This window comes from Heterobasidion irregulare (assembly GCF_000320585.1).
Source record: "Heterobasidion irregulare TC 32-1 unplaced genomic scaffold scaffold_01, whole genome shotgun sequence".
NCBI classification, from domain to species: Eukaryota; Fungi; Basidiomycota; class Agaricomycetes; order Russulales; family Bondarzewiaceae; genus Heterobasidion; species Heterobasidion irregulare.
In genome coordinates this window covers 3,224,092-3,241,132 of record NW_009258197.1, presented here as the reverse complement: position 1 = coordinate 3,241,132, position 17,041 = coordinate 3,224,092, and the positions used below count along the sequence as shown (strand labels likewise).

General features: G+C 49.6%; 9 protein-coding genes across 9 annotated transcripts; 5 read left to right on the top strand and 4 right to left on the bottom strand.

The window, feature by feature from the left end:
* Positions 1-91: 91 nt before the first annotated feature.
* HETIRDRAFT_100025 (uncharacterized protein) lies at positions 92-766 on the bottom strand (the record flags this gene model as incomplete). Its single annotated transcript, XM_009543284.1, has 1 exon — positions 92-766. The coding sequence occupies one exon, from the start codon at positions 764-766 to the stop codon at positions 92-94; it is 675 nt and encodes a 224-aa protein (XP_009541579.1).
* Positions 767-1,227: 461 nt separating this feature from the next.
* Positions 1,228-2,208, top strand: HETIRDRAFT_42374 (uncharacterized protein; the record flags this gene model as incomplete). The annotated part of the gene is made up of 5 exons (XM_009542067.1): positions 1,228-1,287; positions 1,406-1,506; positions 1,576-1,645; positions 1,710-2,021; positions 2,083-2,208. The coding sequence occupies 5 exons, from the start codon at positions 1,228-1,230 to the stop codon at positions 2,206-2,208; spliced, it is 669 nt and encodes a 222-aa protein (XP_009540362.1).
* Positions 2,209-2,453: 245 nt separating this feature from the next.
* HETIRDRAFT_308164 (uncharacterized protein) lies at positions 2,454-3,482 on the bottom strand (the record flags this gene model as incomplete). The annotated part of the gene is made up of 6 exons (XM_009543283.1): positions 2,454-2,511; positions 2,584-2,728; positions 2,821-2,973; positions 3,061-3,112; positions 3,181-3,264; positions 3,333-3,482. Coding segments are annotated over 6 exons (642 nt in total), but the record flags the coding sequence as incomplete, so codon positions are not given.
* Positions 3,483-4,515: 1,033 nt separating this feature from the next.
* Positions 4,516-5,782, top strand: HETIRDRAFT_246116 (uncharacterized protein; the record flags this gene model as incomplete). Its single annotated transcript, XM_009543282.1, has 5 exons — positions 4,516-4,553; positions 4,609-4,734; positions 4,793-4,973; positions 5,027-5,284; positions 5,339-5,782. Coding segments are annotated over 5 exons (1,047 nt in total), but the record flags the coding sequence as incomplete, so codon positions are not given.
* Positions 5,783-6,322: 540 nt separating this feature from the next.
* On the top strand, positions 6,323-7,495 carry HETIRDRAFT_239849 (uncharacterized protein; the record flags this gene model as incomplete). Its single annotated transcript, XM_009543281.1, has 3 exons — positions 6,323-7,063; positions 7,122-7,241; positions 7,301-7,495. Coding segments are annotated over 3 exons (1,056 nt in total), but the record flags the coding sequence as incomplete, so codon positions are not given.
* Positions 7,496-7,669: 174 nt separating this feature from the next.
* HETIRDRAFT_154087 (uncharacterized protein) lies at positions 7,670-9,396 on the bottom strand (the record flags this gene model as incomplete). Its single annotated transcript, XM_009543280.1, has 10 exons — positions 7,670-7,806; positions 7,865-7,931; positions 8,037-8,122; positions 8,277-8,446; positions 8,505-8,760; positions 8,811-8,888; positions 8,942-9,018; positions 9,079-9,124; positions 9,204-9,316; positions 9,381-9,396. 10 exons carry the CDS (start codon positions 9,394-9,396, stop codon positions 7,735-7,737), a joined length of 981 nt encoding a protein of 326 aa, XP_009541575.1. The 3' UTR covers positions 7,670-7,734.
* Positions 9,397-10,160: 764 nt separating this feature from the next.
* HETIRDRAFT_59879 (major facilitator superfamily) lies at positions 10,161-12,564 on the top strand (the record flags this gene model as incomplete). The annotated part of the gene is made up of 16 exons (XM_009542128.1): positions 10,161-10,224; positions 10,309-10,418; positions 10,477-10,488; positions 10,548-10,663; positions 10,733-10,751; positions 10,808-11,009; positions 11,051-11,082; positions 11,136-11,176; positions 11,202-11,465; positions 11,525-11,687; positions 11,721-11,831; positions 11,891-12,034; positions 12,086-12,163; positions 12,213-12,263; positions 12,315-12,337; positions 12,394-12,564. Exons 2-16 carry the CDS (start codon positions 10,337-10,339, stop codon positions 12,562-12,564), a joined length of 1,509 nt encoding a protein of 502 aa, XP_009540423.1. The 5' UTR covers positions 10,161-10,224; positions 10,309-10,336.
* An 806-nt stretch (positions 12,565-13,370) lies between these two features.
* On the bottom strand, positions 13,371-15,992 carry HETIRDRAFT_378867 (uncharacterized protein; the record flags this gene model as incomplete). The annotated part of the gene is made up of 4 exons (XM_009543279.1): positions 13,371-14,401; positions 14,456-15,416; positions 15,481-15,637; positions 15,691-15,992. 4 exons carry the CDS (start codon positions 15,990-15,992, stop codon positions 13,569-13,571), a joined length of 2,253 nt encoding a protein of 750 aa, XP_009541574.1. The 3' UTR covers positions 13,371-13,568.
* Positions 15,993-16,291: 299 nt separating this feature from the next.
* On the top strand, positions 16,292-16,811 carry HETIRDRAFT_154086 (uncharacterized protein; the record flags this gene model as incomplete). Its single annotated transcript, XM_009543278.1, has 2 exons — positions 16,292-16,554; positions 16,621-16,811. Exons 1-2 carry the CDS (start codon positions 16,299-16,301, stop codon positions 16,809-16,811), a joined length of 447 nt encoding a protein of 148 aa, XP_009541573.1. The 5' UTR covers positions 16,292-16,298.
* Positions 16,812-17,041: the final 230 nt, after the last annotated feature.

Sequence of the window (17,041 nt, the reverse complement as noted above, 5' to 3'; positions counted from 1 at the left end):
GGCAACTCGAAGACGACGCCAAATAGCATAAAAATACAGTATAGTGTAGGGGTAGCGCTGTCTACTTTCCAGCGTCCATGCGTGACGTCAACTATGCGCCTTGCCTTGACCACCCGAAATCAATGATCATGGCAAGCCCATACGGTCGAAGGTCATACTCTCGTCGCAACAGTGGACGCTTTTCGGTTAGTGGTGATGATATCGACGTAGTCTCAAGGATAGGAACGCTCTCCAGCGACTGTGAAACTGGCTTGGATAGATTGTGACCCAGGTCGACCGCGTGCCGGGGTAATGATAAGGAACGAAGGATGGATGTGATGCCTTTCCGCTTTACTACTTGTTCCTCCTGAGGGCGATCTGCTGATGGGGCACTTGTCTCCACTTTTGGACTCTGAGATCCTGCGGCGGCTAATTCCTCTCCAATCACGGCGCCTTCACTCTCTGTCGCGTCCCTCTCCTTCTCGTCATTCATGGACAGTCGGCGGGCCTCTCGTTCCTCCCGCTCCATGTCCTCTTTTACACGTTCCACGCTGGCACGTTCCCACCCCGCAATATCGAAGGGTTCAAACAGCTTGACTGACGACAAGTCGCACCAGCATCGGTCGAGAAGTCGCACCACTGTCGGTCGACCATCTTGGGGTATGGATAACGCAGATAGCGCGTGTGAGAACGTCGTTGTGTTATCGGACCAAGGGTATGCAAGGGAAGTATTGATCGGTACAGGCTGCCAATAGCATGACGAGAGGAAGAGTGCGGTTAGAAGCATGACGCAGTAAAAGCTAGGTAGATAACTTTATCAGTTCTCTGAACCCTCTTCGATGGTGTGAAAGCGCTTACCACGGGCGTGCATGGAGCGTCAAAGAGATCAGAAACAAGATCAGAAAAATTGGTGGTGCCGAAGGCAACGGCAGAAACAGAAGAGGAATGAACCAGCGTGTACACCTAGCAAAAGACCGACAATCAGTCCCAATGCTCGATTGTTCGCGGAGAAAAGCATACCACATTGCAAGGTGAAGCTTGATGGGAGAGAAGAAACCCCTACAGAGTTCTCGAAAGTCAAAGCTCAAGAACGCGAATGGCAAGCAGGAATAGCGTCGCACAACTTCACGCCACTCAGCGATCTGGGAAATCAGTTCCCACGTGATCTGCGCGCATTCTCCGCTGTTCTCGTCCTTTCCAAGTACGCCTCTTTTCAACCTCTTTCCAACTCCACTACCTCTCTATACGATGGCACAACACCCAGAAATTCTGTGGGCTCAGCGGAGCTCTGAGATTGATGAGGAGAAGGTGCGTCCTCGATGTCATCCTGCGACTTTGATCGCGGCATGCTTATAGGCTGTTATTCCTCTACCCTGGCCTCACGGCGCGTTTTGACACTACATGATGCCTTGATACGTGTGATCAGAACATCTTATTCGTCACCATCAACCTTCCAGATGTAATCGAGTCATCGCTCCAGTTCGACCTCAAGCCAACAGGCATCACCTTCAAGGCCCGCGTTGGAGAGTACGCATTCTTTAATATTATCTACAAATTCCATCTTTTGTGGCTCACAGTCGGTCCTGCAAAAATCAGCGCGTCCAAAGGAATCCAAGAGAAAGAGTATGCCTTCGATCTGGAATTTTTCAAGGAGATCGACCCCGAGGTCTGTTTTCTTGCCTTTTCATGCATCGGATCTTTCATAGTCATCAAAACATCTTTTTTCAAAGAAATCGGTAAAACGCGTCAGCTCCCGCGCATTGAATCTAACACTGCGCAAAGCTGAGAAAGCTGCCGAGTACTGGCCTCGCCTTACCAAGGACAAGACCAAAAAAGCTTTCATCAAGACCGACTTCAGTCGTTGGGTCGATGAAGATGAACAGGATGGTGAACCAGCCGCTCCTCAAGAAGAACCTGAGGGCATGCCTGGATTCCCTGGCATGGATATGGGCGGTATGGGTGGCATGGGTGGCATGGGCGGCATGGGTGGCATGGGCGACATGGGTGGTATGGGCGGCATGGGTGGTATGGATATCCAAAAGGTATGTAGTATCATGCGATTCAATGATAGCATGGCTCTTAACTGATGTGTTTCTTTGGTAGATGCTTGCGGAGATGGGTCAAGGCGGTGCGGGTCCCTCCTCTGGCGAGATCGGAGACGCGGAGGAATCGGACTCGGATGATGACGGTCCCCCGCCTCTGGAGGACGCCGAGCCTGCGAAGCCATAGGAAGCAGGTGCAACTCGTAAATGAAGGCTGAAGTACATTGGCTATGTGAATCAGAATGTGCGATGATGCTTTTGTCGCGTTGTAGTTTATTCAATCCTAAAGTGATCGTGTGCGTTGTTCCAAGATCTGGAGCGTCGCGATCCACAATTTCAGTCTGACAACGGCAATCAACTCTGTCCATCAGTCTATTGAAGATGATGTATTTTCGACAAGGAATTGTTAAGAAACGCCGTCGTTTGGGTCATTCACGGCGATTCATCTATCTCAACCACTAGCCTGCCATCCTTCCATGTTACCGATACACTGTCACGATGGTCTAGTCAGCATACAAGCTGACCGGAGTCCACCAAGAAGGGAGCAAACCGGGCGACTTACTGAGTCAGATCACTCACAACGAAATCTGGGTTTGAGCCTGAAGCCCTGATGAGCTCGCGAGTGTGTGAAGTGCATACTGCGAGTGTCTTTGCACCGGCTGCATGTCCTGATTTGAGTCCGGAGGGGGCATCCTCTACCACTAAGCCTAAAGTCAATGAATGAGTGGGTCAAAAATGGAGTGAAGCCAAAGGAACTGAAGAGCGCCAGTGGAGTGCGAGGACATATGTTGATACTTACATTTTGTGGGGTCGATGCCACATTTCTTCGCGCCCGCAAGGTATGGGTCAGGGTGCGGCTTTCCGTTTTGGATATCATTGGAGGTCACGTATCCTACTGAAGGGACGGGGACTTTACAGGCCGCAAGAGCTCGGGGCGTGTATATATTTGTAGCTGAAGGCCATTTCCAAGGTCATTTCCCAACGGAAGAATAGGGCGTAAGAAAGGTAACAAGTCGCAGAACGTAGATAAATCACATACCAGAAGTAACTATTGTCCAACCAGCTGCTGACGAGGTGCTTCCCGCGTTAATCTAGATATTAGCCTGAGTCACTGAAACACGAAAATAGAAGCTTGGCTGTAAGGAGGTACAATGCTCACCTGCTCAAGCAAATTTAATGCCCCGGGCAACACCACTGGTCCACCTTGGATCACCTCGTCTTCAAACCGGATGACTTCAGCCTGCTCGAATATATGATTTTTCACGAATCGCTGCTTATACTAACACAATTCTGAAAGGCTCGTTCACGCACCTCGAGCTTGTCAGAATCATTTATGTTACACCACTGTCCCAAAGTGTCGGCAAGTCGACGCCCATGGGAATCGTGAGCAGCAGCAGCCCCTTCGAACCCATAAATCTTTCCAAAAGAATCCCAAGCGCGTAGGACACCAGGGGTTGAGTCGATGAGCGTGCTACCGGTACATAGGAGCTGTGATGAGTCTCGTAGTGTACAGACGGCCACAAGCGAGCGTAGGTTGATGGGCTCATAATGGCTAGACGATGTGGAACGAAATCTAGATCACTGTCCAAGAGAAATCACTAACCCATCCATATCAAACAAAATCTGTTGATTCCAGGTTCGGTTTCAACATGATGTTCTGAAAATATAGACGTACCGCATCTACTGTGACACTCGGCATAGCGGATGGCGCTAAAGATCGAACTGAACAAGAATGAGGCAAGAGAGTGGCAGTCAATAAATGTTGACACCCAGCTAACGTTAGGCAGCTGATAACAACCGTCAGTCACGCAACGAGTTCAAACTTCGGGAGGTCGAAGGAAACCTCCCGTGGTAGATATGAGCTACACATCAAGATGAGATGGGCGATATCGCCTGATCACTGCTTTATCATTGATCATTCTCCAGTGAAGACGACTCGGGCACTCTCAATAATCAGAGTCTGTGAGCTCGAGTCTCTAGCTGCCAGCCTATTACAGGCCGATCGTGGAGTAACAGCCAATGACCAACACGTGATTACGTATGATTTGTTTTGAGTTGTAGCAAGCAGTTGGCAAGCTTGTTTGTGAATTCAATCACCAAAATTCAATGTCCACCGGCTCGAATACAATGCACAATCAGTGGTCATGGAACGCGCATCTGGTACACGCATGTTCGCTTTGATTTGTACCGCCAATGCTTATAAAGAAGGCTTTTATGCCACAACAGGCTTCTACATCCCCATTGTCCCTCCGCCTTTCTATTCTCCTCATCCTTCGCATATCAGAGGCTACTGGTAGTCCAGAATTGCTCCTCTCATCCCTTGCCTTGACCTGACCTGGTGTCTATTCACTCTCTCCTGCTAAGGATTGTCTACATCTCAGTCTTTTCTCTGCCACGACTAAATAAGATCCCGGTTTCCGACATGCAACTTCATACGTTTGTGGCTTTTGCTCTCGCACTCTCCGTCTCGGCCGCTCCTACGCGTCGCGCAGACTTTACACTACAGAATGGGAAAGATGCCATCGCTCTAAAGTGAGTTCATGAAGCCTTCGGTGCATATGCACTTAGTCTGACCTGGTTCTCATAGTGATAAATTCAAGACTCTCACTGCCAGTTCCTCTTGCATGGAAGGGGAAGATGCATGTGTCACGGAGAAGTTTGCTCAATGTGTCGGCGGTAAGTTTATTCTCCAGGCTTGCGGAGCTGGCACCCAGTGAGTTTATCTCGTCTAACATGCATCTCGTGGATTTACTGTACCCTATCTCTCGTAGGTGTGCTGCCCTTCCCCTCGTAAACAGCCCCGGCACTTCTATTACTTGTACGACTCAAGCCGATTTGGACGCTCGCATTGCTGCCACTGGCGCAACCGACGCTGGAAATAACGACTCAGGCGCATCCTCTGTTGCTACTGCTACTACCACCAAAGTTGCAACTACGACCTCAGCTCATGCGGTGAGAGACAGTCTGACAGTATCAAGGCTTGCTATTGATATCAAATCATTCAGAGTGCCACAAGCACCGCTGCCGGTGGCGGAAGCAATGCTGGTGGAGGTTCCACTGGGAGCAGCAATGGCAATCCCCAGACATCACTGACCCTACTGAACTCGGTTATCGCCAAGGGGTTTAAGTCCGACGGTCAGGAAACACCAGCGGCAGGCCAGTCTGCTTCCTTGACATCGACGAACAATTTCATCAATTTTTGTGCGACTGTCAAAAAACCCATCACAAACGGTCAACAGATTAAGAATGGAAGTTGCAATCCGGTAAATTTATTCTATCTTGCTATCCATCCCGAGTACACTAAACTCGTTTAACAGGCTCCGATGGGCGTCATTGCCGCGAGCACAAACATGCCCTCCTCGAAGTTTATCAACCCCAAGAATACACAGACCATCAAGGCCAACACCAACTTCACTATACAGATGGCTCTCAATAATCTACAGGCTGGGACGTTCGTAAATGCACAAGCGAACTACTACTCTGCACCGCAGCAGGTGAATGCGCGGGGTAATATCATCGGACATACACATATCGTCATCCAGAAGCTTGTCTCGATAGATCAAACCACGCCTCTTGACCCCAGTGTGTTCGCTTTCTTCAAAGGTGTCAACTCCCCCCAGAAGAATGGGGTCGTCTCCGCTGTTGTTGACAATGGCCTGCCTGCCGGTGTCTATCGTCTCGCTTCGATTAACTCTGCTGCGAACCATCAACCTGTCCTGGTTGCCATTGCGCAGCATGGTTCTTTGGACGATATGGTATATGTACGTGCCTTTCCTCCTTGACTTCTAATATCGACCTTGATTGTATCCATACTTGTGACAGTTCACTGTGACCAACAACGGACGGCCGAATGCTGGTCCGGCAACCAATTCGACCGTTAGGACCTGAACGAGAACCTCAATGTTTGTGCATGATACTTGTCTCAATATGCTTCGGTCCTTCGCCCGCCCTACTTTTCTGCATGACTCAATACGTGATAAATCTGGGTAAACTGGCTGATACGAGTAGTGTACCAACATTTGTGACATCATATTCTACCTGGTTGTATAATGGAGATGACAGTAATATACGAGGTTATTTCATACAAAAAAATTCTCCCGCCTCTGAGCTGTCGGCCGGATATCGGCCGGAGCGAGCCATTGATCAATATCAACGTTCGATCTGCAAGAGTAAAATCAAAACTTGTATATTTTTTCAGCCATCATTACTGTAATCATTGCTCTTCTCTCATCCTCATCCTCCGAAAGAGCCTCAGAACGAGGTCGCTTAAAATTCTGTTTATCTTCTCTGCACCATTAGGCATGTCTTCCAGGTCTAGGGTTTTCACTATCCGCGTGCCCGCCACCTCCGCCAATATTGGCCCTGGCTTTGACGTTGTTGGCCTCTCTTTATCTCTTTACCTCACCCTTACCGTGACGATCTCCACAGCATCTTCCGATAGCTCTTCCTCAAGCACCCCAGCCCCTCCGACTTTAGTCTATTCTGGGGAAGGTTCCGACGAAGTCCCCTTAGATGCCTACAAAAACCTCACCACTCGCGTTGCACTCTACGTCCTTCGCTGCCATGGTGTTTCTACCTTCCCCCAACACCTCACCATTCACGCGCACAACGAAATCCCCTTCGGCCGTGGCCTCGGATCTTCTGGTGCGGCTGTCATTGCCGGCGTGCTCTTGGGCAGCGAGTTGGGAGCCCTCTCTCTCTCCCGAGAACGCGCGCTAGATTTTGCACTCATGGTTGAGCGCCATCCGGATAACGTCACAGCGGCGCTCGTGGGTGGATTTGTTGGCTCGTACCTCAGGGAGCTTGCGCCCGAGGCCGCATTGGCGGCCAGCGTCCCGCTCAGCGAAGTGTTACCAGAGTTTCCACCAGATGCGGGACCGGACTGGGGCCGCGACCCGCCTGTCCCGCCGCCTGGGATCGGCCACTTCGTAAGATTTGGCTGGGCAAAGGAAATCAAAGCAGTCGCTATCATCCCACGATTCGAGCTGAGCACTGCCCGAGCGCGAGAGGTACTCCCAGAGTCATACTCTCGAAAAGACCTTGTGCGCCTGTTTTGGCTTTTCACATTTTATCCCAAAGATAAATTTTACTCGGGCACAGGTCTTCAATTTACAACGTCTGGCGGTCTTGACGACCGCCCTCGCACAATCGCCACCAAATGCTGAGCTCATCTACGAGGCAATGAAAGATCGCATACACCAGCCATACCGCAAATCGCTTGTTAGTGCCTCTCTCTATCAACCTTCCCTTACCCCGCTCCAATGACGACTGTCGCCCAGATTCCCGGATTGCCTGAAGTAACTTCTTCTATCACGCCAAACACGCATCCAGGGCTACTCGGTATCTGTCTCTCAGGAGCTGGTCCAACAATCTTAGCACTTGCCGTAGGGGGGTTCGAAGCAATTGCCGAGGATGCTCGGACGATTTTTAGAGAAAAGGGAATCGAGGTTGACTGGAAATTGTTGGATGTCGTGTCCGATGGGAGCCTGACAACTAACAAGCAAATTTCAAAGTAGGCTTCACGGTTAGTACCTTGCAGTCAACAGCCTGCATAGATGCTAGATTCAGTTCATTGCACGGCCGACATCGACACCTTTGATTGTCGGCTGATTTGCAGTTCTTTTGATCTCGAACAACCCCAAGACTTTCATATGTATTCGACAACCTGAACCCGAGCTCCCTCCACATGCGAAGAGGTGGAAGTGAAGGGAATTTATTGTCGACTTGTCTTTACACGCTTAGATTCACGTATTTTTGAACCTCTCAAAGTCTTGCTGGCTGACTCCTATGGACCGTCAACGTGCCACTCAAACCAACCTGAAGAATAAGCATCTAGTGCTGACCTTTCGTTTTCGCCGTGTCGTCTGCACAACGGCATCGGCATCCGAGTCAGGCAATGGCGTGAGGTCACTTTCGTCACCATCATCATTCTTGCATGTAATATCAGCGAAAACTTAAAACACTCAAGATTCGTTACATACCTCTTCATCAATAACTTCAGAAACAATCTTAGACTTTGGAAGATGCTGTAGCTCTGCTACATAGGCCGAAGTACGTCCACCGACGGTGATCCACTTGATCGTTGCCAACTCTCCGGAAGACTACAGAAATTCCATATTCTAGATTATGTAGACGCACGTGATAAGTTAGAAACTCACCAATCTCAATGGTTCTATGCCCTTCAACTTCTTCCCCTTGCCCTAATCAATGCTCAGGTAGGTCATTATTTTTTTATGCGGAAGAAGACTTACTAACCCAACGGTGCTTGAATAACCAGTCTTGAGGAAATTTGGCATCGTCGGCGTTGGCTTCGACAGCTATGCGGCAGACTTCGATAATTTGGTGATGTAAAGCGATTAACTGGTCTTCTGATAGGGTATTACAGCGCTGTTCTGGATGTACACGGGAGTGGTATAGAACTTCATCTAGCGTCGACAATCGACCTTGAGAAAATCGGCTCATCGACTTCGTGAGTGGACATACCAGCGACCCAGTTACCAATCCCAGCGCTGAAGGACTGATTTAAAAGCAAAGATTTGATAGGACACGACCTCTTAATGACGACCTTCTTGAATCCATCTATTCCAGGCATAGAGAGGATGGGGTCGAAGCCCATGGTTGAGATTGGCGGTTCATTGAAGGGTGATGTGACAAGGCGAATACGGCCAAGGCGGCGGGCGTCTGAATAGGCAATCTCAGTGACAACTTCTGACGAGGGTGACGAAATATGAAGGATGAACTAGCGCCAATGTCAGTCTCGCGAGTGATGAGGGAATTAGGTGAAGGTGCCTTCATGAAACGCGGTGGCCACTCTGTCGACACTTTGCGCAGACCCCCTTTATAGTACGTAGGCGCTTCTCCTTTCACCTACAGCGAGAATTCGATGAGCCCCGCATACTTCGCATCCTCGGCCAGCGCACCTGGAGCGTCCCGGTCATTCCAAAATGGAAGACAGGCATTCTCCCTTTTCCATCGAGTTCGAAGTAGAACACTTTGCCTTCGTTGTATACGAATCAGCATGCCATGCGACCGAGAAAATAATATGAAATCTGCGCACCATATCGCCCGACATTAGCAATCGTTCTTCCGACTAGTTCCTTGGCCTATACACGCCACAACATAGCACGAAGGATACAGCTCTAGTCCAATACTGTGTCAAGCTGGACCAAGTTGAGAGCGTACAAATTCCTGGTGGGAAATTCCAGAGAAAATTAAAGCATCTTCACTCGTGAGGACCTTTTCTATCTTCTTGTTTAGAGCGAGAGTGCGAACCAGAGCGGCAGCTCGTTCGACTTCTGCTTGCCACGAAACCATCTGAAGATTCAGTAAGTTGTCAGCCTTGGGGAAAACAACCCGGACCTGGAAGTTCCGGCATGTCTTATTGAAAGTACAGCTTGTGTACTTGAGCAGAGTAGAAATTTCGATGTCTTGGGTATTGTTAGTGAGTGCCCAAAGTAGGGCCGCTGGCTGCCGCTGGATGATGTTGACGTGAATCACTGTATTCGGACAATGCCGATTCCTGCCGCAACAGCTTGCTAGTGACTTGCCGTCCCCACGTTACAGCCTCGTTGGACATGAATCGGGACAGCCTGTCCGTTAAGTGCTCAATACCACATTCCTCCGAGCAACACCCCTCCGAGCAACATCTAGTTGCCATTATCTTATGCCGCCAGCTACATTATGTGGCTGTGTCAGCTTCATGCACAACGAGTAAGAACATCCGATATTTCGAAGACTCACTGAGGGTGGTCGCATTGATGCTTCAGCAACAGTTTCGGTTCTAAACTCAGCACTATGCCAAGTTTGGTGCATCTCAGAATCATTTTGACACTAATTCCATTTTTCACTCTCGAGTGACGAGTGATGCTGATCACAATTTCGAGCTCCAATCTCGGATCACTCATCGCGTTTGATTTCGGGGTATAGCTTACTGATTAGTTCTGCTTCTGAACCTTCACGGTACCAGAAACCTGCTGATCTTCAAGCTTCAAGCTTCCAATGTGTACCCAAGACTGTTTGTCAGAATGACAAAGAGGGCGCGGGAAGACTCGGTGTGGGTGTTTGTCAGCGACTCTGCGACGCATGTAGCAGGTATGTAGCAGCGTCCATTCGTTAGCCTCTCAAATCACCTCTGATACGAACGAGTAGTACTATTAGTGCTGTCAGCGCAGCCGTAATCGTCTCTAGATTCTTGGTTCAACCAGTACGCCACCAAAAAAGCTTTACTATTCCTTGTTCACTGATATCTTTTAAAAAATAACCACATCTACACATATGCTCTGTGAAGGGTGCTCCCTTACTGGTCGCAAGAGGTCATGACGCAACCAAATGTTTTTCGAGCCGGGCTTCGACCATTCGGGCTTAGGTGGAGGTCATCTATCTGGTTCATAACCCTCGGTGTGTTGACTGTGAGCTAATGCGAGGAGTCGATGACTCCTGACCGGGCGCAATTCAGTGGTCAGCACAGGTGCGACTGGATTGCATTATCTCGTCTGATTCTTGGTGCTCATGAGTACTACTCGAAAGGAATTGTCACGGATCTCATCATCTATTCCATCGTCATTCCAGTTCTTCCATATCAATTGGAATTGAAGGGGTATACCAGTGTATCTACTCTGGTTGGATACCTCTTATTTGCCTACGTATGTATCGACACCAAACTGCTGATGTCTGCTGTTGACGATAATGACCTCGGTGTATCTCAACACAAGTCTGGCGGGCTTCTCATATGCAAGTATATTGGCCTCTTCAATTCTAACCCCTTTTCATTGATCCCCTCAAATCAGCTACTCCGATCATTGCCTGGATATCTGAACGCTTTAGCGCGCGACAGATGCCGTTGATCTTTGGTCTTCTTGCGCTGACCGGCTCTCAGATAATGCTAATGGAAGCACCTTCTTATTTGGTCATGGCCTTGGCTCGGGTGATCCAGGGGATCAGCTCTTCTGCTGTATGGATTGTGGGCCTTGCGTTGCTGCAAGTTTTTCTGTTTGCAAGCTCATTGAGCTTTTTACTCATCTGTTATGCAGATGTGACACAACTCCTGAGCACCTCATTGGACGTAAGTTTTGTATATTCTACATGATCGATTTTCTCAAAAGAGCAACCACATAGAACAATTGGGATTGGCAATGTCTGGTTTATCTCTTGGGCGAGTGAGAGAGTGTGATCATGACACAGTCAAAGCTAATCTGTGTTTTTAGGATGCTCCTTGGACCTCCTATCGGTGGTGCACTTTACTCTCGTTTCGGTTTCCGTGCACCTTTCGTGTTTACCATAATCATCACGGTAGTTGACCTGATCGGTCGCCTGCTACTCATTGAACGCAATGATGCTTTGAAGTATGGTCATGATCCAGCCGAAGTTGCAGTGAAGGCCAAAGAAGAGCATCATCGGGCACATGCTATTGGAAAGAAGTCATGTTTAGAAGGTGAGTATCCGCGTGTACTTACTGATCGAATTATCCAGTGGCTAACGAGCTCGCAGTTTCACTTGTCGCTCAGCCATCGGAATACGAGGTTGCCAGAGAGTTGGCGCCCCCTCCTACGTTGGTCGCGCCACGTCTGTCGAACTTCAAGGTTGTATTGAAACTTGCAAGGTCATCTCGAGCACTGGTATCTTTGATGAGCACTCTGATCTATGGGTATGTACTCTTGGGATTTTACTGTGACTAAGTCCCCTGACTGTTCATCAGACTAGTATATACAAGTCAAGAGCCTACTTTGCCTCTTCATCTCCAACAGGTCTGGCGCTTGAACTCATCAAAGGTTGGACTTGTATTTATTGCTGCAGTTGTTCCGACACTATTTTGTCAGTGCTCTTTTTTGGCATCCTTACGTCCGACTGACATTTCTCTCACGAATATGTAGCGTCGCCGATTGCAGGATACTTTGCAGACCGTAGGGGGTCAGAGTGGATTACTACATCATGCATAGTCCTTACTATACCATGGTGGATAGTTATCACTATCGACGGCCCACTTGCACTCTTCATCACGGCATATGCCCTCCAGAGTCCGTCATCTTTGTCTTTACGCGGTTACTAAAATTTGACGTTTACCTCAGATCTCTTCATATCAGGGGTGCTCGCTCCGCTAACAGCAGAGTTGGCTTCGGTCGCACGGATGCTTCAAGGGGTCGGATGTAAGTCGAAGTTTTCAAGAATAACCAAGACTGTATTGACTATACGCAGATGCCCACATCTATGGCGCGTTTAACATGGCATATGGCATAGGATCCACCGGTTGGTGTTTATATTGGTTTTAAGGAGTTTTCTAACACATCGAATTACCAGTCGGACCAATTATCGGTAGCCAGGTCAGTAATCTCCTCATATTCTCTTCATTTATCTCACAAACATGGCCTGTTCACAGATGTACGAACACACAAAGCGTGGCTGGATGGCTTTAAACCTATTGGCCGTAGGCCTTCTTGCATTTGCGGCACTATCTACATTCATCTACACAGGAGAACGTCCGCTCTTAACTAGACTCGTCTCAAAGATCAGAAGCAGTTCACCGGAGGAAGCCCTACACAATCGATAGTCGTGTCAATACAAATGATTTTGAATCGTCACGATCTAATCTAGGGTGTCAAGCCACGACTTCCCCGATTCAAAACGCTGTAAGCCTAGACGACAATTACAAGACTCAATATTTACATCTATTGCTGCTTCGTCAATAGATCCACTACAGGCATTCATTATATCATCTGTCCTATCATATACGGGGTAGCATCTTAAGAGAGTCGAAAGGACACATTCAGAGTGTGGGTCCGTTTCTGTCTGTTTTCCGTGTTTGAGAATCGCACCTTCAGTCCGAGATGTCCAGAGTGAGAGCTATGTCATTACCAGTCGCCAACACAGCCATCGGCAAATGCCGAACGCCCGCGAACCCTATAAATTCCGGATGATTTCCTTTTTTTTTCAGCACACGCAAATCTGGCTCGCACCTGCCCGCCGAGCTCTGTATGATCCCCGCAGGGGTCCAGGTGTGCGGTTAGATGCTTTCCCCCTCCTTGCATGGCGTTCTCTTAGCTCAGCGCCTCAGGCTCAGAGGGGGTGGTTTGGCGTTGTCAAATGGAAATCCATCGGCGTCGGAAATCAACTTGCCTGCTTGAGCTCCCGATCACTTGGGAGAGCGATGGCGGGGAGGTCGTAGAGGATGCCGAACATGTTCACAAGTGTCATTTGTAGCGTACCCGAGATGTACCCCTCTGGAATGCACTATATGCATATAACGATGTTGACAAGCTGCACCGACAACCAAAGAGGCTGGTTCAATAAGTGCAGCTGTTGTTAATGCAGCAGTCCGCCATTGTAAAGTATATGTGAAATGCGCAGCCTAGGCGGAATGTACAATAATCTCTATCTCGAGCCGGATACAGAAGACACCATGACATAGACGCTACTGTGATATTCAATAATATCCAGGAGCCTATGGAACGGACCTGCGTGAACAAAAAAAACGAAGGCAAGAAAAAGAAGAAAAAACTAGACATTGATGGACTAAGAGAAAATCATGGACAGGACGGGCGAACGTTATACTTGCTACCGCTGTTCTGCCTGTGCTGGTTGTGGTTGATATCCACCATAATACTGATAACCTGCACCTGGTGGTGTCGGTGTCCCAGGCGGTTGAGCATTCGGCGTCGTGCGTATTGTGGTCGGCAATGTGGGCGTATAGCCACCTGTGCTTGCGCCTGCGCTCTGCCACGCGCCAGGAGCATAGGGCGGTTTTGCGACTGTGTTTGCAACGGCCCGCTGGGGCTGAGCGGCGTTAAAGAACGATGCATATGATGTCGGTAATCCTGCTGTAGGCTGTGGTGTCCCGGGTTTTTGCTGCGTGGGCGGTTGGTAGCTGAACCAAGAACCGTACGGATACTGTGTTTGCCCAGCACCAGCGTACTGTGGATTCACGTACTGCGACGAGGTCGCCCCTGTGGCGGATTGAGCATACGCATTAGGGTAGTATGCGTTGGTGGTAGCGGGAGTATAGCTGTACCCGCCGCGATATTGCCCGTTGGCGTAGGTTGGGTAGCTATATCCACCATAAGGTGTTGCAGGTGTATTCGGTTTGGCAGCGTAGGATGTAGAAGGGGCAGTGTAAGGTGTAGGGACAGCAGGCACTACTGGAGGTGCTGCCACAGCAGGCGCCGGGGTAGGAATGGAGGTTCCAGATTTCACAAGAAGCGTCGAGTCGTCTCGGAGGGCAGTGGTTTGTGTTGATGGAAGGGTCCCGTACCAGCCTTCTGAAGGGCTGGTGGGTAAGGTACGGTGAAGCTTTCGAAGAATAGACGGGGGTGGTATCAAAGTAGATGAATCTTTTGATGAGCATGGGCGAAGTGATGTGATCAATGTCAAGGAATCCATAATACTTTGTGCTATGAAATACGGCTGTCAGTCAAAAAAAACAAGTGACATAAAGAGCGACGTACCAACATCCCATTCTTCTGACCCAACTTCGACGCTACTTGAGCTCTCCTCGGCACCCCCCAATCGTCGCAATTGTAGCTCTTCCAATCTCCGTAGCGCTCGCGAATTGCGGTCCAAAAGCTCTTGAACTGCTTCCTCCATTTCCAAGCTTCCCAGTGCTCCCTTGATTGAAGCAACCTGCTCGAGAGTGAACAGAGACTGAAGGGCTTCATCTGAGGCTTCTGCTTGTCGTTCTGCCGTCGAATCCTGCACCTCGTCCGTAGTGTCCTGCATTTCGACATCCGCTATTACAAGAGGGACGTTGGTCGGTTTGAGTCTCGCTCGTTCCGCCAATGCCTCCTCTGTTCTCCGATCCTTCTCTCGAGACCAAAGCACCTCTCCAAGTCCCACTCTTCCAACTTCCACCCCTTCTTGATCAAATGCCGGGGCGAAACTAGAGTAGGGTCCATAGTCTAGAAATGCCCCAGTGCTTACCTGTCGTGGCCCAGGCACTGCCTGTTTTGTCTTTGAAAGCTGTTGAGTGTACGACCCCAGAGTGGGTGTCAATGAAACCGGCACTGCAGAGGTCGAGGCAGATGGAAGGATGGCTACGAGCTCCGCATGAGCAGTTGATAGGTCCTTGAGTTCTTTCCCATCCATATTGGACGGAAAATCAGAATTCAGCGAAGTCCACCACTTGCCCGTGGGCAATTTCTGCATTAGCGCGTATTTACGCTTTCGAGGTAGGTTGGCAGAAGAAAGAGAAGGTGCAATTCCCTTGCTTCCTTCGTGATCGGAGTCGTGTAAAGCATCAGGGCGGTCGGGAAGGATGCTCTCAAGGTTGAGCGCTGCGGGACAAGAGTTGAAAGATGCTTGGTCAAGAAGGGAGAGCGCAAGGTTGCAGAACTTAAGCTGCTGAGCTGCGGGAGCCGAAGGTCGAGAACGGGGGTGTGCAAAGACTGGAAGTAAGTGTTGGACGCCAGACTTGAGCGAGAAAAGACATAGATTTGAGTGTTGTGACGGCGAGGGATGCATTTTTGGAACTCACGCGAAGAACCCGTAAAGGATGTCGTGAAGACTCTTTGAGAAGGGTCCGGAAGGAATATGACTGTTGCTGGTGTGATTGTGGGCCGCTCAAGGAGGTAGAATCGGCGGGGTCAGCGGGTAGAGGAAATACTCGATCAAGGAGACCTTGAGTATCCACCCTGTAGTCAAAGCGTCAGCGATGGCATCATCGGGTAGGAACGCCCATACGCACATCTCGAGAATGTCGAGGATGTGTTGTGCATCTACAGAGTCCATTGGAATATCACCAGCACCTTGGGTTTCGGTGGATTTCTGCTCTGCGTTATGATCCTCGTCATGATCCTCTTCCTTGACCGCAGCATCACCATTGCGTGGCAGTTTGACGGCAGGTCGCTCGTCATTTTCAGCGATAGAGGTACGCTTGCGTTTCTTTGAAACAGCTTTGGCTCGAGTGGGAGCCGGAATTGGGACGTCGCTTGGCTTGCCCTTGGACTTGTCGTCCTGCTGTTTCGCAGAACGAGTTGCACGGGCCATGGAAGCTAAGAAGATTAGCGAGAAAAAGGAGGTGTATGGAAAGTGGTGGACGAGTGTGAGAAGAAATAGACGCGAGTGTGGCTATGGGCAAAAGCAGAGTTTGTACGCGTCTCGGGGACGCGTCGAATTACTCGAATGGTCTCCGCGTGCAGGTCTGCCAATTCTCAGAGCAAATCTCGTCCAAGTCAGCTTGACACAGCCCCCGGACTCCTCTGCTCCCTCAACACCGGTCACATGCCCAGTGCTCGGACCCCAGGCATCCCTCTCTAGTCGACACTCCTAGACGAGTTGACAACCCCATTGACCATGACCTTCAAGCTCACGCCAGTCACGAAACCACTTTTTCGAGCACAGCTAAGCTCGCGGCTCTCAAACGGCCATGTCGCTTTTACTCCCCAGATACGCAAGCTGGTCTTTGAGTACTGCGACAAGTGGGCCTCGTCTGCAAACACGCGGACATACCTACACAAATACTTAGAGGAACTCGCTTCCTCCAACCCACACGTGGAGGTCGTGGTCAGACAGCGGAATCAGAAGCAGCCTATCGTTCGAGGGTTCTATGGCATGTTCTACTCGTTTAGAATGAACGTGCCAAAACTGACTGCCTGTTGTTCATGCATCCGTCCAGTCAATAACAAGGACAAGGTTATCCCTCTGAACGGTCTGGAAGTCACTGGCGTTCAGAACAAGGTCAAGCTTCTGCTAGACTCGTCGGGTGCAAAAATAATGCCATTAAAGCGTAGGACTGTCGAGAGTACAACTGAGTCGGCGAGAGGAATCTGGAGTGGTCTTCACGTCGACGAACCTTTCAAGATCTGAGGAGCCCTCCATTCTTGGATTGGTCTCGCTTCGATACTCGCCGGGTGAGTCTTCAGCATACGCACTGTCGTGTTTTGTCTAGCCGCTCCTGAGAAAGCTAATACTTTTCTGTTAGTTATAGGACATTCGCTTATGTTTAAACCTCCACCGTAGTAATAGACGTGCATCTTCTACTCAGACCTCCAACTTAAGTCAAGCTCCAGACCTGAAAACGGCAGGGCATGGCCTTA